The sequence below is a fragment of the Caloenas nicobarica genome, chromosome 7, assembly GCF_036013445.1.
Source record: "Caloenas nicobarica isolate bCalNic1 chromosome 7, bCalNic1.hap1, whole genome shotgun sequence".
Lineage (NCBI taxonomy): Eukaryota > Metazoa > Chordata > Aves > Columbiformes > Columbidae > Caloenas > Caloenas nicobarica.
In genome coordinates, this window is record NC_088251.1 from 17,590,297 (window position 1) to 17,614,262 (window position 23,966).

Below are 23,966 nucleotides of genomic sequence, written 5' to 3' on the forward strand. Positions count from 1 at the left end.
GACTAGCATTGTATGTAAATGTTAGTGATTACATTTTCAGTCTTGTCAACATATGTTCCCTTTTGTTTGTTACGGGAGCAGACTGGGAGACAGAATGGCTTCTCAGACTTTTCAGTTATGTCTTTAATAGCATTGCTAAATGTAGTGAAACTATCAAGCCTATGCATGCTCATACAAAAACGGCACCTGGAAGAGAGTGAACTCAAGTCAGAAGGGCAGAACCTGACACTCTGCGAATGCTAGGTGAACAGGCTTGCTCAGATCTCCATTTCATAATTGTTTTCTGGGGAATGCTCTTTCAAGTTAAATGCTTTCTAGTTACAACCCTTACAAGCAACACACTTTCTTGTCTTACAATGAAAATAAGGCTGCTGTAATTTTTACTGCCTGTCAGGTTTATGACATTGATGGGGACAGATTTTAATAGCGAATGATCAAACATTAGCTCAAGAAAATTGCCAGTTATTTCTGGAGTGCTGTTTCGTCATCAGTGAAGGGACAATCCATCTGGATGGTGATTAGTTCCAGCTCTGAGCTCTCATTCATAGGTCAAAATGCCTGAGAGTTTCTTAACAAGCCAAAAATAAGGGTATTGTTATCTTTTTGACAGAATGACTGCTGCTTGCTCCACTCTAGCCAATGGGACTTCACATTCTGGAAATTATTTCATGTAATACCTTTACTCTAGCTTGTTCAACAGAATTAAATCAGTATAATTTACTTATTTTGCCTGACAAGGCATGCTTATTTTACAGTGCTGTGTTATAAGAAAGCAGTATGTGTGCCACTAAATACAGAGATTTTTCAAGCCTAATTCATTACTGCAGTTATTTTTGTCACCTTTTTAAAGACAGCTGAAGTCTATCCAGTCAAGAGTCTGACAATCATCCAAAACACTGATTTCAGGTTCTGCTGCAGATTTCGTACATTTCAAGCACCAGAGACTGTTCAGAGAGATGCTTCTGCTTTGACCCTCCAAAAAAGTGAGGTGGAATCCCCAACTAATACCTGATTTTTAGTGCAGATTAGATTTTGTTGTGCCAAGAGGGAGGAGACTGAGCTAAATGAAATACTACCCATGTGCAGATCAGATTTCAAACAAGGACTGAATCTGGGTGGTTTACACTTTTATGTTTTGATTCAAGATCACTTCTAAACACAAGGACCATAGTGTAACTATGTAACATTTCATTTCTTTATTAATTTCCTAATTAATGAAGAAATTCATTAGAACTTTGTGCAGAAGTACTTCCTTATTCTTCACTGTAAAGGTAACAATAAAATAACTTAAACTCCAGATTTATGGCATTACATCCTCTGATAGACACTGTACAACACCTAATGCATTGTAGTTTTGCAACAGATAAAGAAAACTACAGACTTGCTTTTTACTTTTGGATAAGTTTATTTAAACACTTGTAAATTATACGAAGTAAACAGTATATTATTTACTTCTATGTGCATGCAGTTGTTAAGATACATATATATTGTCAAGTCTACAGTGCAGTAACTAAGAATTTTAAGCAGCATGATGCCAAAAACCTTCTAGAAACAATGTCCGACCCTTCTTTGATTGCACTATGAGGTTTCTTTGTATACATAATTATAAGTAGTGCTTGTTTTTAATTAAGTTAAAATGTAAGGTTTCAAATTGTGCCCAATAGAAAGGAATTCTCGAAAGAAGTATCCATTAAAAACCAGAGATAGCAATAGCAGGCAGCCTCCTGAGTGATTTTTATGAAAAATCTAGTTTAAAAGCAAGGAAGTCAGAACTTTACCATGTGTAGATATGACTGAAGTAAAAAAATGTACATGAAATATGAGGGGGTTTATCCTTTGTTATTTAAAAACACCTGTCAGGACCCCTTCAACCTTGACTAACTTGGTTAAATTCTTACTTCTCTACGTTACAGTTCCAAATACTAGCAGGTACAAAGCATGGTGAGCCTTGCTGAACATGGTCCGCAGCTGGAGGCAAAACATCATTGCTATTTAAAAAGATGAGGTAAAAAACTCTTCTTTAAACTGGTTTCACGATCTTCATTGACAAATAGTTCTGTTGGGGGAGGAGGGAAGAAACAATAGAGGTAAAAAGATGTACACAAAATACTTTAGTTTTGTAAATGACATTTAAGATATTAAAATTGATCAGAATGTATGGTAATCTCAGTTAAAATACAGTAAAAATGAGTAAGATATTTCAAATTGAAGTAGACTGAAACCCAGGCTCTAGACCATCTATTAACTGTTTCTAATTGTGCAGGTTATTAACACTTCTAAAGCACTCATTTTCTCCATCTTTAGTTAATAGGTTAGTTTTAACATAGATTTTAATTTTTTCTCAATAAAAATCAGTGGAAATTTTTTATAGCTATAAGGATATACTCCTTATCTTCTGCTAAAACTGAGTAGATGGAGTCTCTTGTCTGAGTAAGGAGTGTATCCTGTCAGTGACTCATATATAACTTAGCTTCATAGCACAGCTGAAGAACAGTATCTTTTAAAAATTCTTACCGGCAATGAATAGAGGAGTACTGCTACAAACAAGAGTAAAATCAGCAAGATGATAAGGCCTATAAAGATCCATTTAAATCTGCGCCACACAATAAATTTCATTGTCTTGCAGGGATTTGTAAACCAAAGGAAGGATGTATCTGGTCGGCTGCATTTTGAAAGAAACAAATATTACTCATACTATAAAAATAGGAGATACTTAAACATGAGAGTATAACACATTAAAACAGTCTGGTTTGAAGACTGAAGAAAATACAGATAGTTTTGTAATGTAAGATAGCAGTTTCAGTAAATGTGTGCTGTTATACTGAAACCACCTTGCATTTTATCCTAATGCTTGCAGAAAGAAACAAGACTGGCTTTTATAAAAGTTTTACAAAGGATCCTTCATGCAGATTTTGTCAAGAACATCAGAGTAGATAGATATTATATATTTCTCAAGTTAGTGAGAGAAAAATGTCTTACTTTGGTAGATCAAGTTTGGGGTTCATGTTGGGTTCATCTCTTCCTTTACCAGCTGGCCTTTCCTCAGCTTCTTTTTCATTGACAACTTCCAATGTCATTTCAACTTTACCCTTCAGAAAACATGTGAGATGAGACCAGCATCATATTGAAACAGCACTAATAGTACTTGTTTGGTGCTTATACAGCAGAGTTTGAGACCAGCTCATTGGGTGCATCTGTGTGTTTTCCATTTCCTTCTCAAAATGTAATTGTTTCTGCACTGTGACAGTGTCACCACACGGTATCAGAGAATGACAAATAGAAAAAAAATCACCATGCATAAAATGGTTCTGCTAATTCATTTGTAGTTCTGTTTTAAGCTACACATTTTTTTTCCAATTTAGCAAAACCAAACCAATTTTTCTCTTCTTTCAAGAAAACCCAAAGACGGCACCTTTTCCAAATGCCTAAGCATCTCATTTTTAATTGCTGTGCCTGGTAGATGTTTCTGAATATTTTTCTTCAATTAATTAAATTCCTGTAATAAGGTTTAAAGGCAAAAACATTAGAAAGAAGAGGCAGACGCACCTCAAAGGCTTAACATTCTAGGAAGTGATAAATATACATTTATATTCTTCATAGAACAAGTTAAAATACTTTAGGTCTTCTGGTTGCCCTCATAATCATGAAGCTAGTCTGAGTTCTCAGTATGTAAATTGTATTTGCTGTGTACAACAATGCTTTGGCTTTAAACTGTTTTTCTTTAGTCTTTAATGCATTTAGGATGTCTTGCGTTTCTCCTAAGCAATAACATGATAAATTCATTCACACAATAACTCTATTGGCTGCTTTGGCGAGATAACATGACTCAACTTGGTGCCAGAGTCCTTCAAGTTAAACAGACCTAAAACCAAAATAAATAAATTTAAGTATTAAACTCCTACTTTAAAACAAAAAATCATTGATGGAGCAGTATTACTGAACTTGTGCATGGAATGTTCTGTTCACTCCTCATCTGTTTATCCACTGAAAGCTAACAGCTAAGCAGGAGACTCTTTACAATCTTTCTATATAATTTGAAGAGCAAGGTGAGCACATTTTAAGTACTTTTTAAAGAAGTAATAATTATACCGCTAAAACGCGGGAGCCATCCTTTTCAACATAACACGGCCACCACCCTTTCATGGATTTCTGTTCAAAGAGAGAAGCGGTCCTGGGAGCCTTCTGGGAACCATCTGCTTTGTACTCTGGAATCATGTCTAAGTTGCACTTTTCTGGAACTTTTGCTGGAATGACTGTTCTATGTAAATCAAGTTCCACAAAGCCTAGGAGATGGGTACAAAAATAAACACCGCATAACACAACCAATCATACAACATAGTGGTTCAACATCAACCTTTCCTATCTCTAAACATGTTCTACAGGAAAAACACTCAACACACATGTTAGATTCTTGCTTGTCTAAGGATGTTGTGTGGCAGGGAAGTGGGACATACCAGGCTGTGTTTAAACCCATCTTGCTGGTGCTGAAAGCGCTGGTGTTGATACATTTGACTTAGAAAGCTCTCCTCCCCCTTTCTTAATGCAAGATCACTTGATTTTTAATAGAGGTTTTTCATCCCCACACAGCTAAGCAGAAGATAACCAAATACAGCAATGTAATACTAAGGTAATTTCTACTAGTTAAACACATGATTTAGCTAACCTTAATAATGGTTATAAATAAACTGTTTGTTTTCAGATTTTGAGGCCTGTATGGTTTGCATGCAAGCTAAAGACTTCGGAGCTGTTTTAATACAGAGCAGAGAATCTTCCCCAGAGCAACATCTATAGAAAAGGTAAGAATTAATAATGGTGTGAAGTAGCATTAATAATTGTGTGAAGTAGACTGCTTAACCTAAATTACAGCCTTATGTCAATACTCTTATGTGGAATTGAAGTACTCTTGTTTTAAGTAATTTTACTTAAAGAAATAAGCAAAGTAAGTTTTAATGCACATTATCATTTCATGTACTTTGCGATAGGACTTACCTGAATGTAAAGTATCCTGGTTTACCTGCAAGTAGACCTTTACTGAATATTCCCTTATTCATTCATGAGCACAAATAACCCTGTACTGCGTGGGAAAGCAGGAGTGTATTTGCATGCTCAGTGGCTCACTCCGTAAACACAATCCTTATGCAGTAATTTAAAATTGTTCATTTTTATCTCTTACTTTGAGACAACTGTAATTATTTTCTTAGAAGTCTTACCCAGGTAGTCATCCAAGGAGAACTTGTCATTATCCCATATTTGGATGATAAGTTTGGGTGGGATTCTGAATTCTGTTTTGTCAAGACTCCAAAAATGTTCCTAAAATGTTAAAAAACAAAATCCAAGCATCTTTTAAAAATTACTTATGGAAATTCAAAGCTGTGGTCTGTTAGTATTTGTGAATTCTGGGGTTGGTGGAAGTATTAAGGACCTTGCTAAGAGGAGACTGCTGCTGCTGACAGTGTGGTGTTCCTGGCTTGAAGGCAAAATTGAATCTGGAAAGTATGCAGGACTGAGCCAAACTGTCTCTTTCAATATGTAGGTACAAAATTATCGGACTAATTACAATCTGTATTATAAGTATTGACATTTTTAGAAAAACTTACCTTTTTGGAAACTACACAGAGTTGCTCTGCTGGGAGATAGTCAAAAGGAAAAACAAATCTCCAGTTGAAGTTCCCTTCACCATCCAATGATCGGTAGTGAACATCCGTTTTCTGCTTATTTTCTTCATTACCAGGCATCCATCTGAAAATACACAGGGATGTGTCTGGTGCTTGTTTGTACTGTAACTATGTCATTAAGTGGTTGCAAACAAGTCATAAGAGTTGCTCACAGGAGGCTGCAGGGTCTTTCGCACCCTTTCTCAGTTTGGTTCCCATTTGGCACTGTAAATAGGAACATCTGAACTGAATTTCTGGTCTGCTAAGACCAGTACTGTATCAGTGGTGGGCTGTTGGTGGCGTGGTTTTCTTTCTTTTTTAGGAGAAATTAAACTAATAGCCTAGTAGTATGTTTCTCTGATTTCTCTTGTGCTTTGGGTGGTGGTTTGGTTTTTTTTGTGTGTGGTTGGTTTTTTTTTGTTTTTACCTTCTAGACTAGGAAATGTAAAAAGTAAGAATCCAGGTTGTGCAGCACCAAAGTTAACTCACTATCTTTTCAATTGTTTCCCATCTCAAGAGATGAACTTCTGGGATCTTTCACTGCACATTAACTGATCATACTTTATCTCATCATACTTCTGTACTTCTCTGAGGCTGTAGTGTGCACTGACTTGGCTCAACCAAATCATCTTTGGAACCTGTGGTCTAGGCATTCCCAGGACATTCTGACAGTCATTCATTTGTAAGTGTTACATGATGGTGCTCATACCCCTTAACGTAAATGTCACTCATTTCTTCCCCTGTGATGCTCTTTTCATCCAGAAGGACATCTTTGGTGTTCCAGACAATCACCCGCAAGACATACCTAAGAGAGATGTTTGGGGAAGGAGAATTGAATTTGCTTTTGTCAGGGCTGCTAGCTGGTGTGCAGTATATATGGATACTCACTTCTTGGCTTTTCGGGGAGTGATGTTGAAAGGAGGGCCTGGAGGTCCTAAGCTTTTGGGGAAAACATCAACCCACATCTGGAGCTTTCCCTGTAGCAGTGGAGAAGATGGATGAGGGATTGTTTGTTGCATACGGTTTTGTCATGGTAATTCCATGGAACTGCTTATTGACATGCTTAGTACTAATTTTAGCCACGAAGCAGAGCTCACCCATGTTAGCTATGTCAGAACTTCTCTAGACTTCACATAGGAGCAAGCCCAATCCCTCATGCGATATAAGCTTCTACAAATGAACAATGCCAAGAATTCAGATGATAGGGATGTTAATTCCTAGTGAATTCAGGGCAAGTTAGGGGCCTAAATAGTTCTCATTCTGTAGGTCCAAGTTCCTGTTCTCTCAGAGGTGGTATTAAGTACAGTGTCATTTGTGTGGCTGATAGTTTGCAGCTGGTGGCCTATGCAGTGCAGATGATCCGTCCCCTTACCTAGACTCTGAAGTAAGGCAACCACTGAAGATTTTACACTTTATTTCGAATGCAAGCACCTTTATTTTTGCAGTTAAGTATTCTGGTTGCTGCAGAAACTTTCTTAAAAATACAACCACTGATGAGTTAGTAAATGCTAGAAAACAAATGTTAGCCTTTGTTCCTAACAGAGAGGTCCAATGTAAGACTTTGTGTTTAAACTAGCACCTTTGGACCTTGTAGAGAAATGACAAGCTTGGTCTCATTTGTTGACTGTAGCTAGGAAGCTCTCAAGCCAGGCTGTCTCCATTATTGCTGATGAGGTATTAAATACATATTCCAATTTATTTCAGTACTGAAGTAATAAAATATCTTTCCCAATTTCCATTCTGTCAGTGTTTAAGGTGTCATTTGGGAGTCTTAGTGGCAAAACTTAACTGCATTTTTAATGTTTCTAGACTAACCTGCCTTAGTTTCTCAGTCAAATAATATTTTGTAGCCCTCTTTCCCCCTGCGTGATACCACACCATTGCCAACATGACATAAATGCAGGAATGCTCTATCTCTGTATTCAAGAAACCAGAAGTAAACTGGTTCGTAGTACCTGGGAGATGTTGGGCTGGAAGGTGCTATATAAGGTCCTTGTCTCCACATGTTCAGGTACCAAACCCTGGGTTCTGAGGATATGAAGGGCTAGTCGCTCTTCACCTGGGCCAAGATGCTGATGCAAAATTTTGTTAGCTTCTGAAATAAAAGAAATGGAAAAAGAACATGAGTTCATGGACCAGAATTTGGATTTGAGCTTTTAAAAAAATTTTAAACCAGATAGTTAAAATTAAGAGGAAAACTCTGCTCAACATTAAAAAAATCAAAGATTTTTCTGATTTTCATAAATAACTAAAAAATTTATATACGTATCAATATGAATTTAAGACAGAAGTACAGAATAAGTGAATGAGCTCACCAGCTTCCTCCAAAGTATAGTCTCGTCCCCCGTAGTTAATCTTTCTACCATTCTCAGAGAGGACAGGAGGAGCATAGCCTTTAAACCTGGCTACATTTTGCAGTAACTGGGTTGGTTTTAGTTGATCACGCCAGGTATTCACACCTGAACTTTTGGGAAAGCAAAAGAAATACACCCTAAAATTATTCACCAGTCAGGGCATTTACATGTAATGTAAAATGTATTTATTAAACTCATTCAGAAGGGGCAGCACTGTAACTGCCTAGATGGAGGCCACTTGAGTTCGAAACAATGACATAATTTTATACCAGCTCTATTACTTTCCAAGGCAGAATGCTTTTTTTCTTTACGTATCGAAATAATTTACACTAAAATATGCTTTCATGTTTATTTCCACGAGTAGGTCAGAAAATTCTGTTAAGTGCATGTTCTCTGGACAGAAATAACACACATTACCATGTAAAGAGAGTACTGAAATGTTTGACGTCATGGTTTTAAGTCAAGGTTCTTCTGAAGACTTGCAGCTTAACTTGGAATTCAAATGCTAGAGTGAGCACAACAAACACCCATGAGAAGCCATACCATTGTTTTTTAACCATATAATTATTAAAGTGCAGGAAGCCCAGGTTTTTTGTAATTGTTTTTTTGTTGGTTTTTGTTTTTTACAGAGACTGGTTACTATATCTTACAGATAAAAATTTTCAATAGACAAAATGACTTACATGCAATACTGCTGTGGGATGCCACAGTGAGATCCATAACGAGAAAGGAATCTGTTCTCAAGATCAATTATGGTTTCACCCACTTTTTCATCCCGAGTCAATGTGTCATAGTCATAGACTGAAATTTTCAGATCCTTTTCTTGAGGCAAGAAGCAGCTGAGTTCATACATTCTAAACATAAAAATGTCCAGTTAATGCTATTGCTCTTTTGAGCACTACTTTTTATTTTTAAACTTAAAAAAACCCAACCCAAACCAAAACAACCCCAAACTAAAACAAAAAACCCCCAACTTAAACACTTTTGAGTTTATTTATGAGCAATACCCTTTACAAGATATTAGAGAGATGCCAGAGAGGTGGTAGATACCTCGTCCCTGGAAACATTCTAGGCCAGGCTGGCCAGGGCTCTGAGCAACCTGATCTAATTGAAGATGTTCCTGCTTATGGTAGGGGGCTTGGACTAGATGAGCTTTGAGGGTCCCTCTCAACCCAAACTATTCTATTATTCCAGTGCTGATAAATCTAGCAGTAGTACCTGCTCATACTGCAATTTCTGTTTTCACTTATTAATAATTCTATTGGTACTCCTATGGAAATTACATCCTTCCTTTCTGCACAGTGTATTCCTTAGATGTTTTCTGTGCAGGACCTTGAATTGCGACTGAGAAAAAAAACTAGTGTGGATCTACCAGCCACTTTAGAAAAAGGATGGTTGTTCAATCCATAGTATCTGTGTGATTAGAAACTTTAATTTTTTTTTACCACAATAAAAATGCAGCTGGAGCCTTTGAAATTATGGTCCAAGTGTTTAGCTTCTATGTCTAGAACGGATTAGTCTGTCATCTAGCTGTCCTAGACAAAAAAGACTGTACAATTTTCTCAAATTAATTACTGGAATTTACTTCCAAGATAATGCAGCCTCATGGTTTGTACTGCTGCTGAATCTGTTACCTTTGAGGTAAAGTATTCCGTGGTTAATTATTCTCTGCATCTTTTTTTGTTTTGCTTTATATCTAGTGTAACTTTTAAACTGTGGCTTCCAGAATAATTCTGGAAAAACTTGGAATCTTGAAGGTACTTTGTACCCATAATCAAGTCTCTTTGCTGTCTATTTCTTTGCATAATCTGAACAACTGAAATCCTGCAGCACATCATTACAAAGTAGGCTTTCCAGGCTCTTTATAATCCTTCTAGTCCTTCTCTCCTGACTTTCTAATATATTAAAATCCTCCTCTAACTCTGGAAACCAAGCCAGACCCAGAATTTTATTAGTAATTATAAAGATGATGTAACCTCTCCATTCCTAATTAGTATTTTTCTGTTGATATATTTCAAATATATTATTAGTCTTTGAAGGAAAGACCAGTGTACTGGGAATATATATTAAGCCGATTACTCATCGTGACATCCAATTAGTTTTCGGAGTTAAAACTTTTTCCATATTCTATAAGCTTATATTATTATTCTTGTATGCATAACAAAGGGAGGTTGTAATACATATACATTATTTGACTTTGTGCAATTTACCCATGTGATACAGAAAATCTACAGAGTAGCCAAACACCTGTGTTGTCTAGTGATTTCAAAGGGAAATGTCTTCTGTAACTTTACATACAATTAATTGTCAGTATATAACTATGACTACAGCATTGGATATTTCAAATAATCGTTTATCTTAAAAACCAGGAAAACATTCTAAAATACAATAAATTGAAAATACCAAAAAATTTGTTACCTGCCAAAAATTGGGTTGAGAGTATTAGGCACATAATTATCTCTGTCTTCAATTACTTTTTTACTCACGGATATTTTTATATAAGGATCACACTATTTAAAATAAAAAAAAATATTGTTAAGAAATAGTTATGAAGACTAATTTTATTTAAACTATACTACAGCAGAGTTAGCTCACAGACATTCCAAAAGCAAAAAGTCTCACCAGCCCATTATTATCCTGGGGTTGAAGCTGCAAAGCTCGAACAATATAAATTCGCACGATACACTCCTGAGGCCCACTGTCCGGGAGCTCACGGAACTGGCGAGGGGGAGCTGGAATAGTGGGATCATCAGGCAATGCATAGATTTTAAAGGATCCCTAAAAAAGAATATAAAGACTGAGTCAAGAGAAATGTAGCAAAGTTACTGTTAGGTTTGTTTTTTCTTATTTATCCTCCACATTCACACTCTGTTTTATATAGAATAGCAAAATTATAGCCTGATCCACAGTCACATAGAAGTCTTTTGGTTCACTTTAGTGGGCTTTGGATAAGACTTACTACAAAGGCAAGGTTATATCCTTAGCTGATTTAAATCAATACAGCTCTTTTGATTTCAACAGTTACTTGGTTTTCTGCAGCTAAGAATATGTAATACATACTCCATAAGCATCATTTAATGTACTGTTTGTTTTTTCTTTTTTCTTTTGTTTGGCCTTTTTTTTCTTTTGTTACATACCATGTTAACATTATTTTAATCTTTAAAAGTCACAGAGAGAGTCACAGAAATAGTACAAAATACCTTTTTCAAATTTATTCTAAAAATGTACTTTGCTGAAAACACCTGCAGGTGAAGATTTAGGCCTGTTCAAGAGGTTGTCTGGTAAAGTTCTGTACCCCAGGTACCAGGAAAGATCACAGCAGCAGGAACAGTATTTCTTTTAAATTAACATGTGTATCATGTTTAGTGTGAGCAATGTGTAGCTATACCTTCCTTGAAAAAGAAGTGCCTGTACCTAAGTAGTTACGAGCATCTGCTGCCCCTGTTAGCGTGCGTCCATATTTAAGCTGAAATGCTTGAATGTAGACTTACTTAAATAACCACTTACATACAAAGACTGCATGTAGCATTTGGTTGTTGCCCATTATTTGAAATTTACCTTGAATTCCCCAACCACTGATGGATCATCACTGTCTTCAGATTTGCCTCTGTATAGTTTAAATGTGTCACAGAAGTCTGTTAAGCTATTAAATTCAGGTACCTTTTCCAATTCACAGTCATACACCTTAAAAAAAGGAAGATGAAAAAAACGCAGTTTAGAAATTATCGTACAGGTCAGCTCCACCATTGTGGCATTGCGAAGTGTATTGTATGTTTGATGGAGTATCTTAAGGAACCAAAGCATTTGGAGCATTTTTATTTTTATTTTTACATCTAAGTGGAAGCAAATGTGATGCTTAGAGAACATGCTATCAAACTTCATTTAGGCCATGTTAAAACCAGAATAAATAGCATTTCACAAGCTTATCTTTCTTCATGAGGTGTATTAGATGAGAAATGAAAGCGGTCTGGCTTCAACTTGTAACCAACAGACAGTAAAAGTACTGATCCTCTCTTTTCATACTTTCTCAATGTGTCTGTCTGTTTAGGATCTGCCTGGCACCAGAAGAAGTCAGGAATAAAATTCCATTTGACTGAAGGTTAGATTAAACTCTTAATACATCTCTTAGTAAATGTAGTTAAGTAGAAAAGAAGCAAAAATATCTTCTCAAAACCTTCATTTCACCACATGAATTAGTAGTGGATATTTACAGGAAATCATGTACCGTTAAACTCTGAAGAGCATTTAAAAACAAAGGGCACAACTCTGACCAGGTTTTGGGCCTATAAACATTTTGATAAATTAATTTATTTTATCCTGAGCAATACCTTTAAAGTGTCATATCCTTTTTTAATATACTGTCCACATTTTTCGTGGTCTCCTACTGAAGCATAAAATTTGCTCCACCAATCAACAATTTCTTCTTCCTTAAATAAAAGCAAATAAAAGTTTTATTGAGATAGAAAGCCTCTTTTATATTGCGCTGTACAGCAGAAACCATTAACAACAGAAACAATGAAACATACTAAAAGACAGTATACTCTAAAACTTATTATCAGTTAAGCAATATTAAAGGTTCATCTGAAAGAGAATTAGAATGTAAATATTAAGGCTAAAAGGACGGAATTTCTCTTACCCAGGTTTAGGTATCTAATCTACCATCCAGCTGTGTTGATAGTCAACAGCCAGCCATCTCCAAGCAAGCAATTAATTGCTGGTATCTAGAAACCTGTCACAAACGACTGATTTCTGGAGGTGAGTGCATTTCTCTCCTCCATCCCTGGGCAGTGCGGCACATCCCTCGCCACCTGAGTTCTGGAGTACTTAAGTCAGGGCAAGGGAAGGGAATGTACACTTAGCTGGTGCAGGTTGCTTCAGCCGCTACGGAGAAACACTGTCATACCTGGGTATTCATTACAGGAATTGCATGACTGTAAAAACTACAGTGAACATGTTGAAAACTTCTGAGGGATAAATGTGCTAGTTTGCTTTCAGCATTCCCATGTATTTCAAAACTGTTGCCGTATAATAACACTGGGGCAGACCTGTAACTGCTCTAACCATGCACCATTCCATTAAAACCAATGGGGATTGTCTGTGTTGTGACAGAATCTGGCGGTTGGACATCTACCTTAATGTTTACCAAATGCACTTGAAAAGAAAGAGCAGTGAGTTTTGCTGTCTTAAAAATACTTTAGTGAGCTTCAGGAAACCCTAGATGTTAGCAATCTATACATTCCACTAAGACAGTTATTTCTGTGGGGTTTTTTTAATATCTTTATTTAAGTCTGATTATCACTTCATTCAACAGAGTGATATTTTCTGTGTTTATCCATAGGGATTGCATAATATAATTATTTGCCCCTGAAAATATACTTCAATTGGTAATGAATAGTATTCATTCACTGTGTAAATTTGAAAAAGTCTTTAAGATTGTTTGGATTTAAATAGAGTCCTAAAGTATTATACAGATTGTTAAATGTGAGGTGTTTTTTAAAATATCGAGGGGGTTTTATTTCAGTCATGCATAACTTTCCTAAAGTTACCATTTTACAAGTTCACTGTAGGTTTTATGTCAAGCATTTTCAGAGATTACTGTTCTCATCCACATGCTTCAAATGCTAATTTAGGGGGCAGTATTGATTTATTGATTTTTCAGTTGGGGAAAACCAATGTGTAGATTTTTTAAAATAGTACACATTACCTTTTCTGTAAGCTGGTCATGAGGATCAATTCGTAAAAAGAGAAAAAAACCAAAAACAGTGGTAAGGATATGATTTTTTAAACGATTTTATGAATTCTATACAGTTAAACAGACTTTAAATGTTTATGTTTTTTATATAGTATGTATGTAAAGTAAGTTACTAACATCAATAATTTATATATACTTTTGAAGAATACTCAGACATCATGTTTAACTTTTTTTCCTGCTGTTATGTCCTAGATATTAAACTGGAACATATGTATAAAAATTTTAAAAAGCAGGTTTTTAGGACCGTAGGACATGATCACCCTGTGCTTTGTTCTTCATATAACAAAGCAAAACTAAAACTTGGTTTTCTTTTTGTGTCATTGCAGTGCTCCACTCTGAATTCTATTTATTGATTTCCGTGATAGCATCATCTGTGCCTTCATCTGTGGTTGCATAGAGCACTGGATCTAATTTATCTCATTTGAAAAATGTTTCTAAGAGCACTTGCAAAACTGAATCTATTCCAGAGATTGTTTTCCAAACAAATTTCACATATATAAAATTCAGGTTTTTTTTTTTTTCCCTTTTTGAATATTTACTTCTTTATAAAACAATTTGCTAATGCTCAACAGCCTTTTCCCTTTTCCTTCTACTATAATTTTTCAATTGGTTACAGGCTGTGGATTTTCTGGAGTCTGGAAAAAAGTGAATTATAAAGTACAGTAACAACCAGTATATATATGTCTATGGATTTATCTGTATAAGTGTATTAGCAATCTACACAATCCAAAAGGCTTCACCTGTTAAATCACAGATACCATAATTATGACCCAATAGTCCATTGAGAGCAAGCACCATGCATCCCATTTGGAAGCCAAGATTAGCAAGTGTGATTTCTGATAGTGTTTATGCATCATACCGTGTGTTTTAATTTAAAGGCATAATCCATAAATTTTTGTGCAAAGCAGAAAAAATATGCAAAACATTTTATGAATACAAGCCAAATGCATCAATAGGTCAGGACATCACGCTGGTATATCATGGTCATTTACTCCGATTTGCAGTCTCTAACTAATGATCTTGCTGGGATGTTGAGGTGTACTGTATTTGAGTAGTCTTGTCTGACTTGAAATCAGAAATACAGCTTTTTTTTTTTTTTCAGATTTGCCAGGACTGACAGAGGTTCTTAGGGACATGGTGTAGTGCTAGAGTTAGGTTATGGTTGGAAGATCCTGAGGATCTCTTCCAACCAAAATGATTCTATGATTTCTTAAAGGTAATCGGGGCGATCTATTCTCAGAAACCATATCATGTAGTGATTTGCAAAACTTACAGGTAGAATTTGTGAGGTAATTTTGAATACTTTGCCATATTTAAATTTGTCTTTGTTTAAACACTGGTTTGTAACGTTGACAACATGAAGATTAGTTTGCATAATTATGCAATAATAATTTAAATTCCTAATTCAAAGCCTTTTCACAAAATACATTGTGTAGAACTCTGAATCTTTCATCAAAGCATAATGTTGGAAGAGTTTAAATTAGGGTTTGTGGTTTTGTGGTGTGTGTTCATTGTTGTTGTGGTGTGGAGTTTTTTGTTTGTTTTGGTTTTGTTTTTTCCTTGATATACCTTCATATGTCTCCTCAAATAATGCACTTGGTAGCTTTGGGAAGAAGAGGTTAATAGAAAAAACTAAATCAAAACCTTAAGACCTTCTTTAAAAATTCCCAAAGCAAATAATGCATTTTCAATATTTGGGTATTATTGTTACTAAAACTGGTAAGCAGGATGTGCTCACAGAATGCCAAGACACAGAATAAAATGCCATATGATAAATTTGAGATTTTGGAGTGAAATATTCACATGGTAAAGATCATGTAATGGTTACTGTCCTTTTTTTTAATGTATCCATTGACTTTACTGCAGATTTTTATATATGAAGTTTCTAAAGCACGAACACTGAACTATTAGCTTTTTGAACCTCTTGAAATTATGGGGAAAAAATAAGAGATATGTGGATCCCTAGAAAAGCTAGAGTTAGAATTTTGTTTACTGTAGATTTATTTTATTCTCCAGAAAGTTCACTTTTAAACAAAGATTAAATATTAATAGTGTAGTTAAATAATTCCTGTTGATTTTGGTGCTTTTAGTAAATAGATTCCAAATAAGTTGACAAAGTTTTTAATAGTTAATACATATTGTACAAACATGGTAAGACTTTCAGAATAAGGATACTGTAATATTTGTGACTAATTATACTAGACTTTTGAGCATCATCTCCTCCAAAATCTCTGTCTGGAATAATTGTCAACATTCTTGCCCCATCCACCCCCGGTGTGGTCATCTCCATGCATTAGCTGGGGACATACGTACATACATACATGCACTGTTGTTGGAGAAGCCATTTTGCTGAGTGCTGCTGACATACTGCTTAAACACTAGAAATTGGAATGTAATTAATGAAATTTTGGTATTTTGTGTCCTCAGGGTGTTCTCTGCATATCAGTTACACTTTCCACAGTTGTACTAATTTCAATTTGAATTGTTTTGAGTATTCTTTCCTCTGTCATAGAGATGCTGTCTTTGTATCCAATGTTATATTTGGCTTGCGTGATGTCAAACTCTAAAAGAAGTTGTGTTTCACCATATGTAGCATTAAAATTTTTCCCTCTTCTAGTTGAAATCAACTACACGAATTCAATGAATTTTGCCAGTGAATTCAAAGTGCTAAGTTTTCTTTGCTGTTTTAGTCTCTTTTCTTAAAATTTTTAAAGGAAATAAAAATTCTCCATAACAGCTATGAAGCATTTATATTAGGACAGAAGGCTTAATTCAGATAAAAGTTAAGAGACTGTTCTAAATTAAATATTAAGCACAACTTACATGTATGATGAAAGTAAATTCAAGAATATAGTCTATGAGATACTTAGAGTCTGAATATCACAATATTAAGATACAGAAGAAGAAATGAAGGAAGAACAATGCAATCAATAACATACTCAGAGTTTGAAAAATTAAATTCAGTATTATTTATTTGGGGACCTCTGTAATAAAAATATCTGCATTCTTGAAAAATCAGTTGTGGATTAAGAGCCTGCAAAGTTGCTATATTAAAGGGCATAACTTTTGTGCTTCCTTTAAAATGACAGGCCATCAGATATTTATGAAAACACATTATTGGTAAGGGGAACATTTTACAGTCCTAAAATAATTGAAAATTTTTCCTTGAAAATGTACTATCTGGAATTTATCTTCACTCATGTTTCAATGCAAGAGTATAATTCTGCAAGCTGAATTATTTTTTGCCTGGAAAGTAAAATTGTATTGTGGTGGTCCTGAAAGAAGAGCAGTAGAGAGATTCACAAGGCACAACAGAAAAGGAAAGAAGTTGTTAGTGCAGAAAAAATTGTTTCAGTGGTATCAGTTTTGGATGACTTAATGGTAAGAGAGCCAAAGCCACAACTCTGATAAAATGAGCCGTCAAAGGTCTGTGTTACCTTGGATTTGGTTCTGTACCCACCAAAGTAAACACTTTCTCCTAGCTCCTTTATTTAGAAGCGCTCAGTCTGTGCAAGATCAGGCTGCTGTAACCATCAGCAGTGGACATCTGGGTGAAATCTGCCATATGCCTCGGTAGCTACTGAATAAGGAAATTCACTTTTACGCTACTGGGTGAACTTCATCATGCACAAAAAGCTATAGTTTGATGTTTACTATATGAAAACAGAGGTTAAAATGATTAACATATTTCCTTTGCTTTCCTGTCACAAGGTAACTTTGTTCCATCTTGCTTTGCAGAAGGTTGCATATGTTTCTGACAATTTTGCCATCCAGATAGTTTCTCAGAAAGCGCAGATCTGAAGAAGAAAGTCAAGCACCAAATTTCAAAGATTACCTGAGCCGCTAGCAGTGGCTGCGTGTCTTCCATTTCAATTACTGTATCCTGGCGAGGTGCGGCAGAGAGGAGACTAACTGTAAGCCAAAGATTTTATTAAGGTAATATGGTGTAAGAAAAATATCTTACTAAACATTTGCATCAGAGTTGAAGTCCAAACAGTTACAGAACATGTAGAAGAATTCAGTGGCTGTATGTTTGATCCTCTAAAGCAATTAGTTGCCATTTTTTGCTAAAAATACACAATATATTTTTTTTGCAGGATATACAAACATTCTAGAATATGTAGAATTTTTAAAAAGAGTAAAACTTGGAAAAAATGTAGAGGAAAATGTCAGCATTGTATTCAGAGCATTCTTGCTGGAATACTGGATCATGATGTTGGTACTTAGTGTAGGGGTAATATGCAGGTAGTTAAATTCCAGGTTGATCCTAAAGAGGAGCTTCAGGGAACCAGTACACTATTAAGAACTCTGAGGGTGAACTTGCCTTTTCACTCTGCCCTCTTATGCTCCACAGAATACTGCATTAATACTGTGGTGTTTTTTTTTTTCTTTCAGATCACATTATCTCTCGAGGTACACGAGATGGCTATTCATCAGTACAGTATGTGGAGTAAACACTGAAGACAGGTTATTCTAGCATAAGAAAGTAGAATTTTTCATTTTCTAGCTGTTTACCTTTCAGTTGTGGTGCAATATCTTCTTTAGCAGTGTAGGGGTCACAGCGAAAGCTTTCCAGTAAATCAATAGTACACTGTCCCACGATGGGCTTCCGTCCAAATGGCCTGTGGTCTATTACTTTAATAACAAGAGATGGACTGTACAGCTCCTCTTTTGGCAAAAGCTAAAAATGAAAGGTTAGAGGTTTTTTATAATGCAAACAGAAGGAAAGTGAAGACTAAAGATTGCCTCTCTAAATTAGAGCTGTTATTTCATTTATTTAATACTGAACTATGTTCTATGGCTGTTTGGTGAATGAAAATTTCTAACCTTATATTATGATTTAATAAAAGTCAGTAGGAATAATTTTAAGTGCCTCAAATCATGAATTTTCTTGACTCTTGTACAGATCCCATCCTAGCGATAGGAGAATAGCCACACATCTACAGGTAAATTGTTGCTTTTTCATATATATATATATATATATATATAGTACCAAATTATGCATATAAGATGGTGTAATTTATCAATGATTGTACAGACATGTTTATATGATCTTGATTAAAATTTTCAGGCTCAGTAAATTGCTTAATATTAAGACAAAAAAGGATGGGTAAGTTTTTCTGTTCATTCTTGCATAACAGAACCTTGAGCTTTCAAAGTATGGGATAACTGATTTTTGCCACAGATAGCTGATATATAGCTTTTTGCAACGTACAACTTTCATGAAGAGAACAGAAGATGGAAAATTTGGTGTCTTTTTGAGGTTTTTGATCACCACGGATTCCACCCTTTCACCCCCACATTCCACAACGAGACTCGGAGACATAACAGGTGCCAGCTGGTAGTTTTTCATGTTCCGCAACCCCCAAGCCAGGATCTGTAAAATAAAATCCAATATAACCAAAGGCAGGAGAGACATCAATATGCTTAATGTGGTACTCAAAAAAGTAGGAAAGAATATATTAAGTCTTTTCCATAATAAAATGTGACTGGCAAAATATTTCAGGGTGGTTCTTCTAGAAACATTAATGGAAAAAATGAAACTCAAAAATACAGAAAAAAACCCTGCCATATTTCTCACTGTATTTTTTTCTTGAAGCAAATACACAAACTTACTATCGAGAGGATGAGAGGACGGTACTTGTACTCAGTTTAAGAACAACCCATACCTCAACAGCTGTAAGTTGAACTACTGGTCTGATTCCTTGAGGTACCATGTAAAGCTTTGGTGCTCTTTGTGATGGAAGAATTGGAAGGTTGGCACCACTCTGTTAAGACACAAACATGAGTATTAGTTTCTCACATCTTCCTTAAATGAAATACCTTGGAAATATGAAGACAATTCTTCACATTATGACTCGCTGTGAGAGGATATATATCATATTATATACACACACACAATAATGATAAGAAATATACACCTTGTCCTTCAAAATAAGTTCTGCAGCAAAAAGAATGTCTCCACTGGCTTTGCCATTATTTATTACAGGATACCAGAGCAGTTTTGGTGTGATGTCCTCTTCTGGTATTAACTTGACCATGGGGGAACAAATACTTCTTCCAAGGAATTCATCTTTACCCTGCAACCAAAAATAGCAATCTTAGCCATTAATGTTATTCTCAATGAATATAAATAAATAAATAAATAAAACCCAAGCAGGGTAGAAAGCATTCACCTACCACTTGGTCACTGTCAAAAAGTTCAATAACAACATTAGGTGGGTTTTGGGCTACTGTCTGTGGGTTCCCATAGATCTCAATTTCATGAAATATGAGAGTTTGGTCCCATGTAGGATTTAGAGTTGAATGAATAATCTCGGTTGTTTTGCTTTGATGGAGGAAAGAAACATGAGCATATGGATCTGAAATATCATGCAAAGATTAAAAACACAGAGTTAGAAACAAATAAGGCATACAAGCACAATTTTAATCAAATATAGTATGTTATTTTTTCTTCTGTCATTACCAGTTCTATAAGCCATTCTATATAAAACAAAAGCCCACATATACACACAATTCACATTTAATAGAGAAAATTTAATTTCATTACTAAATAGCTTCCTTTATTAACAGTATAAATGAAAATGATAAAACATCTTGCAAATCAGAAAGAAAATCTGAAAAATAAAATGAAACACTGGCTATACTCATCTCCCTTTAATTACTGTCCTTAGAAGCTTTTTTTGGTTGTCTCCATTGCTATACAGCTGTACAGACTCATAAATAATACAAACAAATAATTCGAGTTCTGACTAGTTGCCAAACAACAAATTCTCCCACGCTATATTGCTCAGATCAAGCTTTGGTTTCAAACACGCTTATTTATAGCAACCTCTTCTTGTGAAACAGCTGAATGATTAAAGTGGTCTAGGCCCAGTGGCAGGTCTTTAAATCATTAGGAGCTCTATAGAAGGTATCCAATGATGGTCATTAACATTTCGTGTACAAATTGCAATTACTAAGGACTAGAGGCTATTTTAAAGGTTATCTTTAGATCAGTTTTAACAGCTTCTGGCTAAGAACCTGAACAGAGTTTTACAAAATTTGGCTAAAACTTCAAACTAGTTTTAGAGGAAAATAAAATGTAGATGTGCTAGTTTATGTGTGACTGCATCTCAGGTCCCTATCTTGAATTCTACGTATCCAATTAGAGGCATGTATTGTTGTTTCTTTGTATTGTGCTGCATATTGAAGTAAGACCAAATACACACAGGCAGCTGTATAAAACTCCGCTCATTTCAGAAAACAGCACTAAAATATCTGTAACTCTATGTCTTTTCTAACAAATTAGTAAACGCGTTACAATTAATTAAAACAAGGAGAAAAAGAAAGCTACAAATGGAGATTGATGGGGAAAGAAAATTCTAGGCCACTCTTCTTTATCTTTGTCTGAACTTAAAGGGAAGCATAAAGGCATATTCTTACAGAATCTAATTTCAATTTGCCCTCTGACTTCCCTGTGGAATTTTAATTCTAATTAGCAAAAATTAAATACTTGATAATCTGAGTATTGAATTATCCTGACTACAAAGAGGCCAAAAGGATACAACACTGTTGGGATACCTAAGAGCTGGAAATAAAAGGGCAACAGGTACACTTGCGTGAGCAAGTAAGGGGCAGTGTAGTTTTCCACGGGTTCATCTCAGTAACACATTAATATAAAATACTGAATGCTGAGGCAGTTGGTGACATGACAGCCATCCAGCTTTCCTCATCCTTGCTTTGTGCAAGCTTCCTGCAGGACAGTTTAGGAACTGCACATAGGCTTTGGTTAGAAGGAGAAGCTAAGGCATAGGGATTGGTCCTGGGAAATTCAGACCTTATTTGAATTCCCATTCCCTCACTGAGAATTAGTTGGCAGCAGAAGGTGCTGCACATTCAGAGCACTTATTTTTGTGTAGCACCTGGGGCGGTACCAACCAAATCTGGATCATATGTAATGAAGCTGAGACTTTATGGTGCAGTTTCAGTAGCTGGAACCTACACACAGACCTTAAGGATTTAAGATATTCTATAGCTAAATCAAGTTACTAGTTCATTGCAGAAGTGGGTTTTCTGCACCATTAGCAGGATTCTTCCATACCTGAAAAACTGTCTTTGTCTAAAGCCATGAGATTTCTTGCTTGGTAGACGTAACAGCGAAGGTGGTAAGTATATACTCCTGTATCAAACAAATAAAAGAGTTCAACTGCATTATGCAGGCTTCTTTTCTGCAGTGAAGATATTTTGAATTTATAAAAATGCCTTACACATTTTAGCTCAAACACTGTAGCACATTTCTACTTTTCTAGTGACAGGTGTACTAATACCAACAAGCTAGCACCTGAGAGCATTTATCCAACAGTGTTTAAAGCAGAAATTTTTTTAAAAAAAAGTAACAAACAAAACACAAAAACCCTCACACAAGACTAATGCTACTCAGCCATTTTTCGTTGCATGATCATCTAAAAATTCTTCTATTCAAAAATTCGTCTTTGAAATGGTGTGATAATCCAGCTCCTCCAAAGAGAATCAAGAACTGGGCATTCCTGGGCTTAATTTCAGTGTTCACTATGGCACTTGAGGGACCTGAGAGTTTCACATTTTTAGCTGTTAGGTCTAGAAAGTTAATTCCAATTGCAACTCTCTCTGTTTAGCTAAAAGATTAAAAAAATAAAATAAAATCACTGCAGGTAAGGTGGACTAGCTTAAAAGGAAAATGTGAGAGCAGCCCAAACCCAGTACAGCACGTGGCAAAGTTACTTCAGCTTTTTTTTAAAAGATGTAAGCTCTAACCCTTTCAAAGCCCTTGGAAAAATCTGAGCCACACACAGCCTCAGTGAGCTGAAACCTCTGAACTCTGGCAGGAAAAGGTGCCTTTTTCCTCCTATTGTGGTCATTATTTAAAAGAAACCACAATAATCTTCCTCAGCTTCTGAAAGACAAGATTTAACATTTAGGCACCCATTCCTGGGGGAAGATCAAGTTCCGTAGAGTCCAAATAAGGACAAGTGTTCCAGTCAGAGGTCCTCAAAAAGGATTTTGAGTCTTAGGAGGGGATGCGATTGGCCTTTTTTCCTATTAACTGATACTGGTGGCTCCCATCTCAGTGTCTCCAATTTTGTGAATCCCATTGCAGTGATTCCAAGACATTGAGACCCACTCCAGATTGGCAAAGTTAACATTTTGTTCACTTTGCCAACTCAGCTACATGGTCTTACTGCTTCCTGTGGGTCAGGCATTTGTCTGACCCTGCATTGAGCTGGTTAAGTGAGCTAAACAGCAAAAAATTGATTGTACATACATCATCTCCGCTGGCTTAGCTTCCTGCATTGTTACGGAAGGACCTTAATGCTAAAAAAGCATCATTTAAAATAGACTAAAATTCAGGTGCTGCAATAGCTTTTAGAATTCCTGTCCCATACAGGTTTTGAATATGTCTCCATGACTGTGGACTGAAGTATTGAAATGACTAACTGTAATTTTTCTTTTAGTAGCCTAAATAGAGCCCAACCAAGGATCAGATAGTAATTAAAACATAAGATATGTAAACCTCTATGTAAAACACAAAGAACTACAATTGTGTTTGAGAGCAGGGAGAAACAGACATGATTTACAAGAAAGGAATTGATAAAGAACCTACTGTCAAAGTAGCAGGAAACAAGTGGTGTATTGGCACCAAACACCTTTGTAGCCGACTCCTTGGTTTTGTCTGGACTCTTCCCTTCTCCATCATCAACACTAGTGTCTGCTCCCTGAAGTTATATACAGAAAAAACAGTTACTGCATATTTAGAAACATAGAAGGAACCTGATAAAAGTAGACTGTGTGCAGGAATATACGAGTTTCAGTCTCTCCTCCAGGACAAGGATAAACTTAGTTTCCTGAGTAAATGTACTTAAAAAGATGTTTACTCATGTCTGAAGGTCATTTCTTGCTGCCATTGAAGCTGGGCAGAAATAAGATCCAGTCATTTCATCTTACTTTCCAGACTTTCTGGAGATACATCAGCTACCTGCCAGCTCTTACTGAAGAAGAGGAGGCAGGTCTTCTGCACTGCGCTGTTGCAGAGAACTGCTCTAAGGCTTGATCCTAGCAGTAGCCCAGGAAGGATACTCAGAAGAGAAACTGAAACAGGAATTTTTAAACTCTGCGGAACCACTTATGTGGAGAAAGAAAATGCTATCAATGAATCATGGTCGACATTTGGTGCAAAAAAGAGAAACA

At 35.8% G+C, this 23,966-nt stretch overlaps 1 protein-coding gene across 1 annotated transcript in view; it reads right to left on the reverse strand.

The window, feature by feature from the left end:
* Positions 1-1,463: 1,463 nt before the first annotated feature.
* Positions 1,464-23,966, reverse strand: part of MYOF (myoferlin) — a 72,120-nt gene continuing 49,617 nt past the window's right edge. Inside the window, exons 31-55 of the mRNA XM_065639561.1 lie at positions 23,383-23,494; positions 21,844-21,921; positions 19,941-20,122; positions 19,682-19,840; positions 19,430-19,528; positions 18,976-19,137; positions 18,276-18,441; positions 17,596-17,672; positions 16,082-16,138; positions 13,713-13,724; positions 12,337-12,435; positions 11,567-11,692; positions 10,631-10,786; positions 10,427-10,518; positions 8,692-8,862; positions 7,970-8,118; positions 7,610-7,749; positions 6,543-6,631; positions 6,364-6,459; positions 5,598-5,739; positions 5,211-5,310; positions 4,090-4,283; positions 2,980-3,089; positions 2,515-2,662; positions 1,464-2,056 (exon numbers count right to left, since the gene is read on the reverse strand). Coding sequence (XP_065495633.1) covers positions 2,021-2,056; positions 2,515-2,662; positions 2,980-3,089; positions 4,090-4,283; positions 5,211-5,310; positions 5,598-5,739; positions 6,364-6,459; positions 6,543-6,631; positions 7,610-7,749; positions 7,970-8,118; positions 8,692-8,862; positions 10,427-10,518; positions 10,631-10,786; positions 11,567-11,692; positions 12,337-12,435; positions 13,713-13,724; positions 16,082-16,138; positions 17,596-17,672; positions 18,276-18,441; positions 18,976-19,137; positions 19,430-19,528; positions 19,682-19,840; positions 19,941-20,122; positions 21,844-21,921; positions 23,383-23,494 — 2,952 coding nt within the window. The 3' untranslated portion in view covers positions 1,464-2,020. The remainder of the gene's footprint in view (positions 2,057-2,514; positions 2,663-2,979; positions 3,090-4,089; positions 4,284-5,210; positions 5,311-5,597; positions 5,740-6,363; positions 6,460-6,542; positions 6,632-7,609; positions 7,750-7,969; positions 8,119-8,691; positions 8,863-10,426; positions 10,519-10,630; positions 10,787-11,566; positions 11,693-12,336; positions 12,436-13,712; positions 13,725-16,081; positions 16,139-17,595; positions 17,673-18,275; positions 18,442-18,975; positions 19,138-19,429; positions 19,529-19,681; positions 19,841-19,940; positions 20,123-21,843; positions 21,922-23,382; positions 23,495-23,966) is intronic.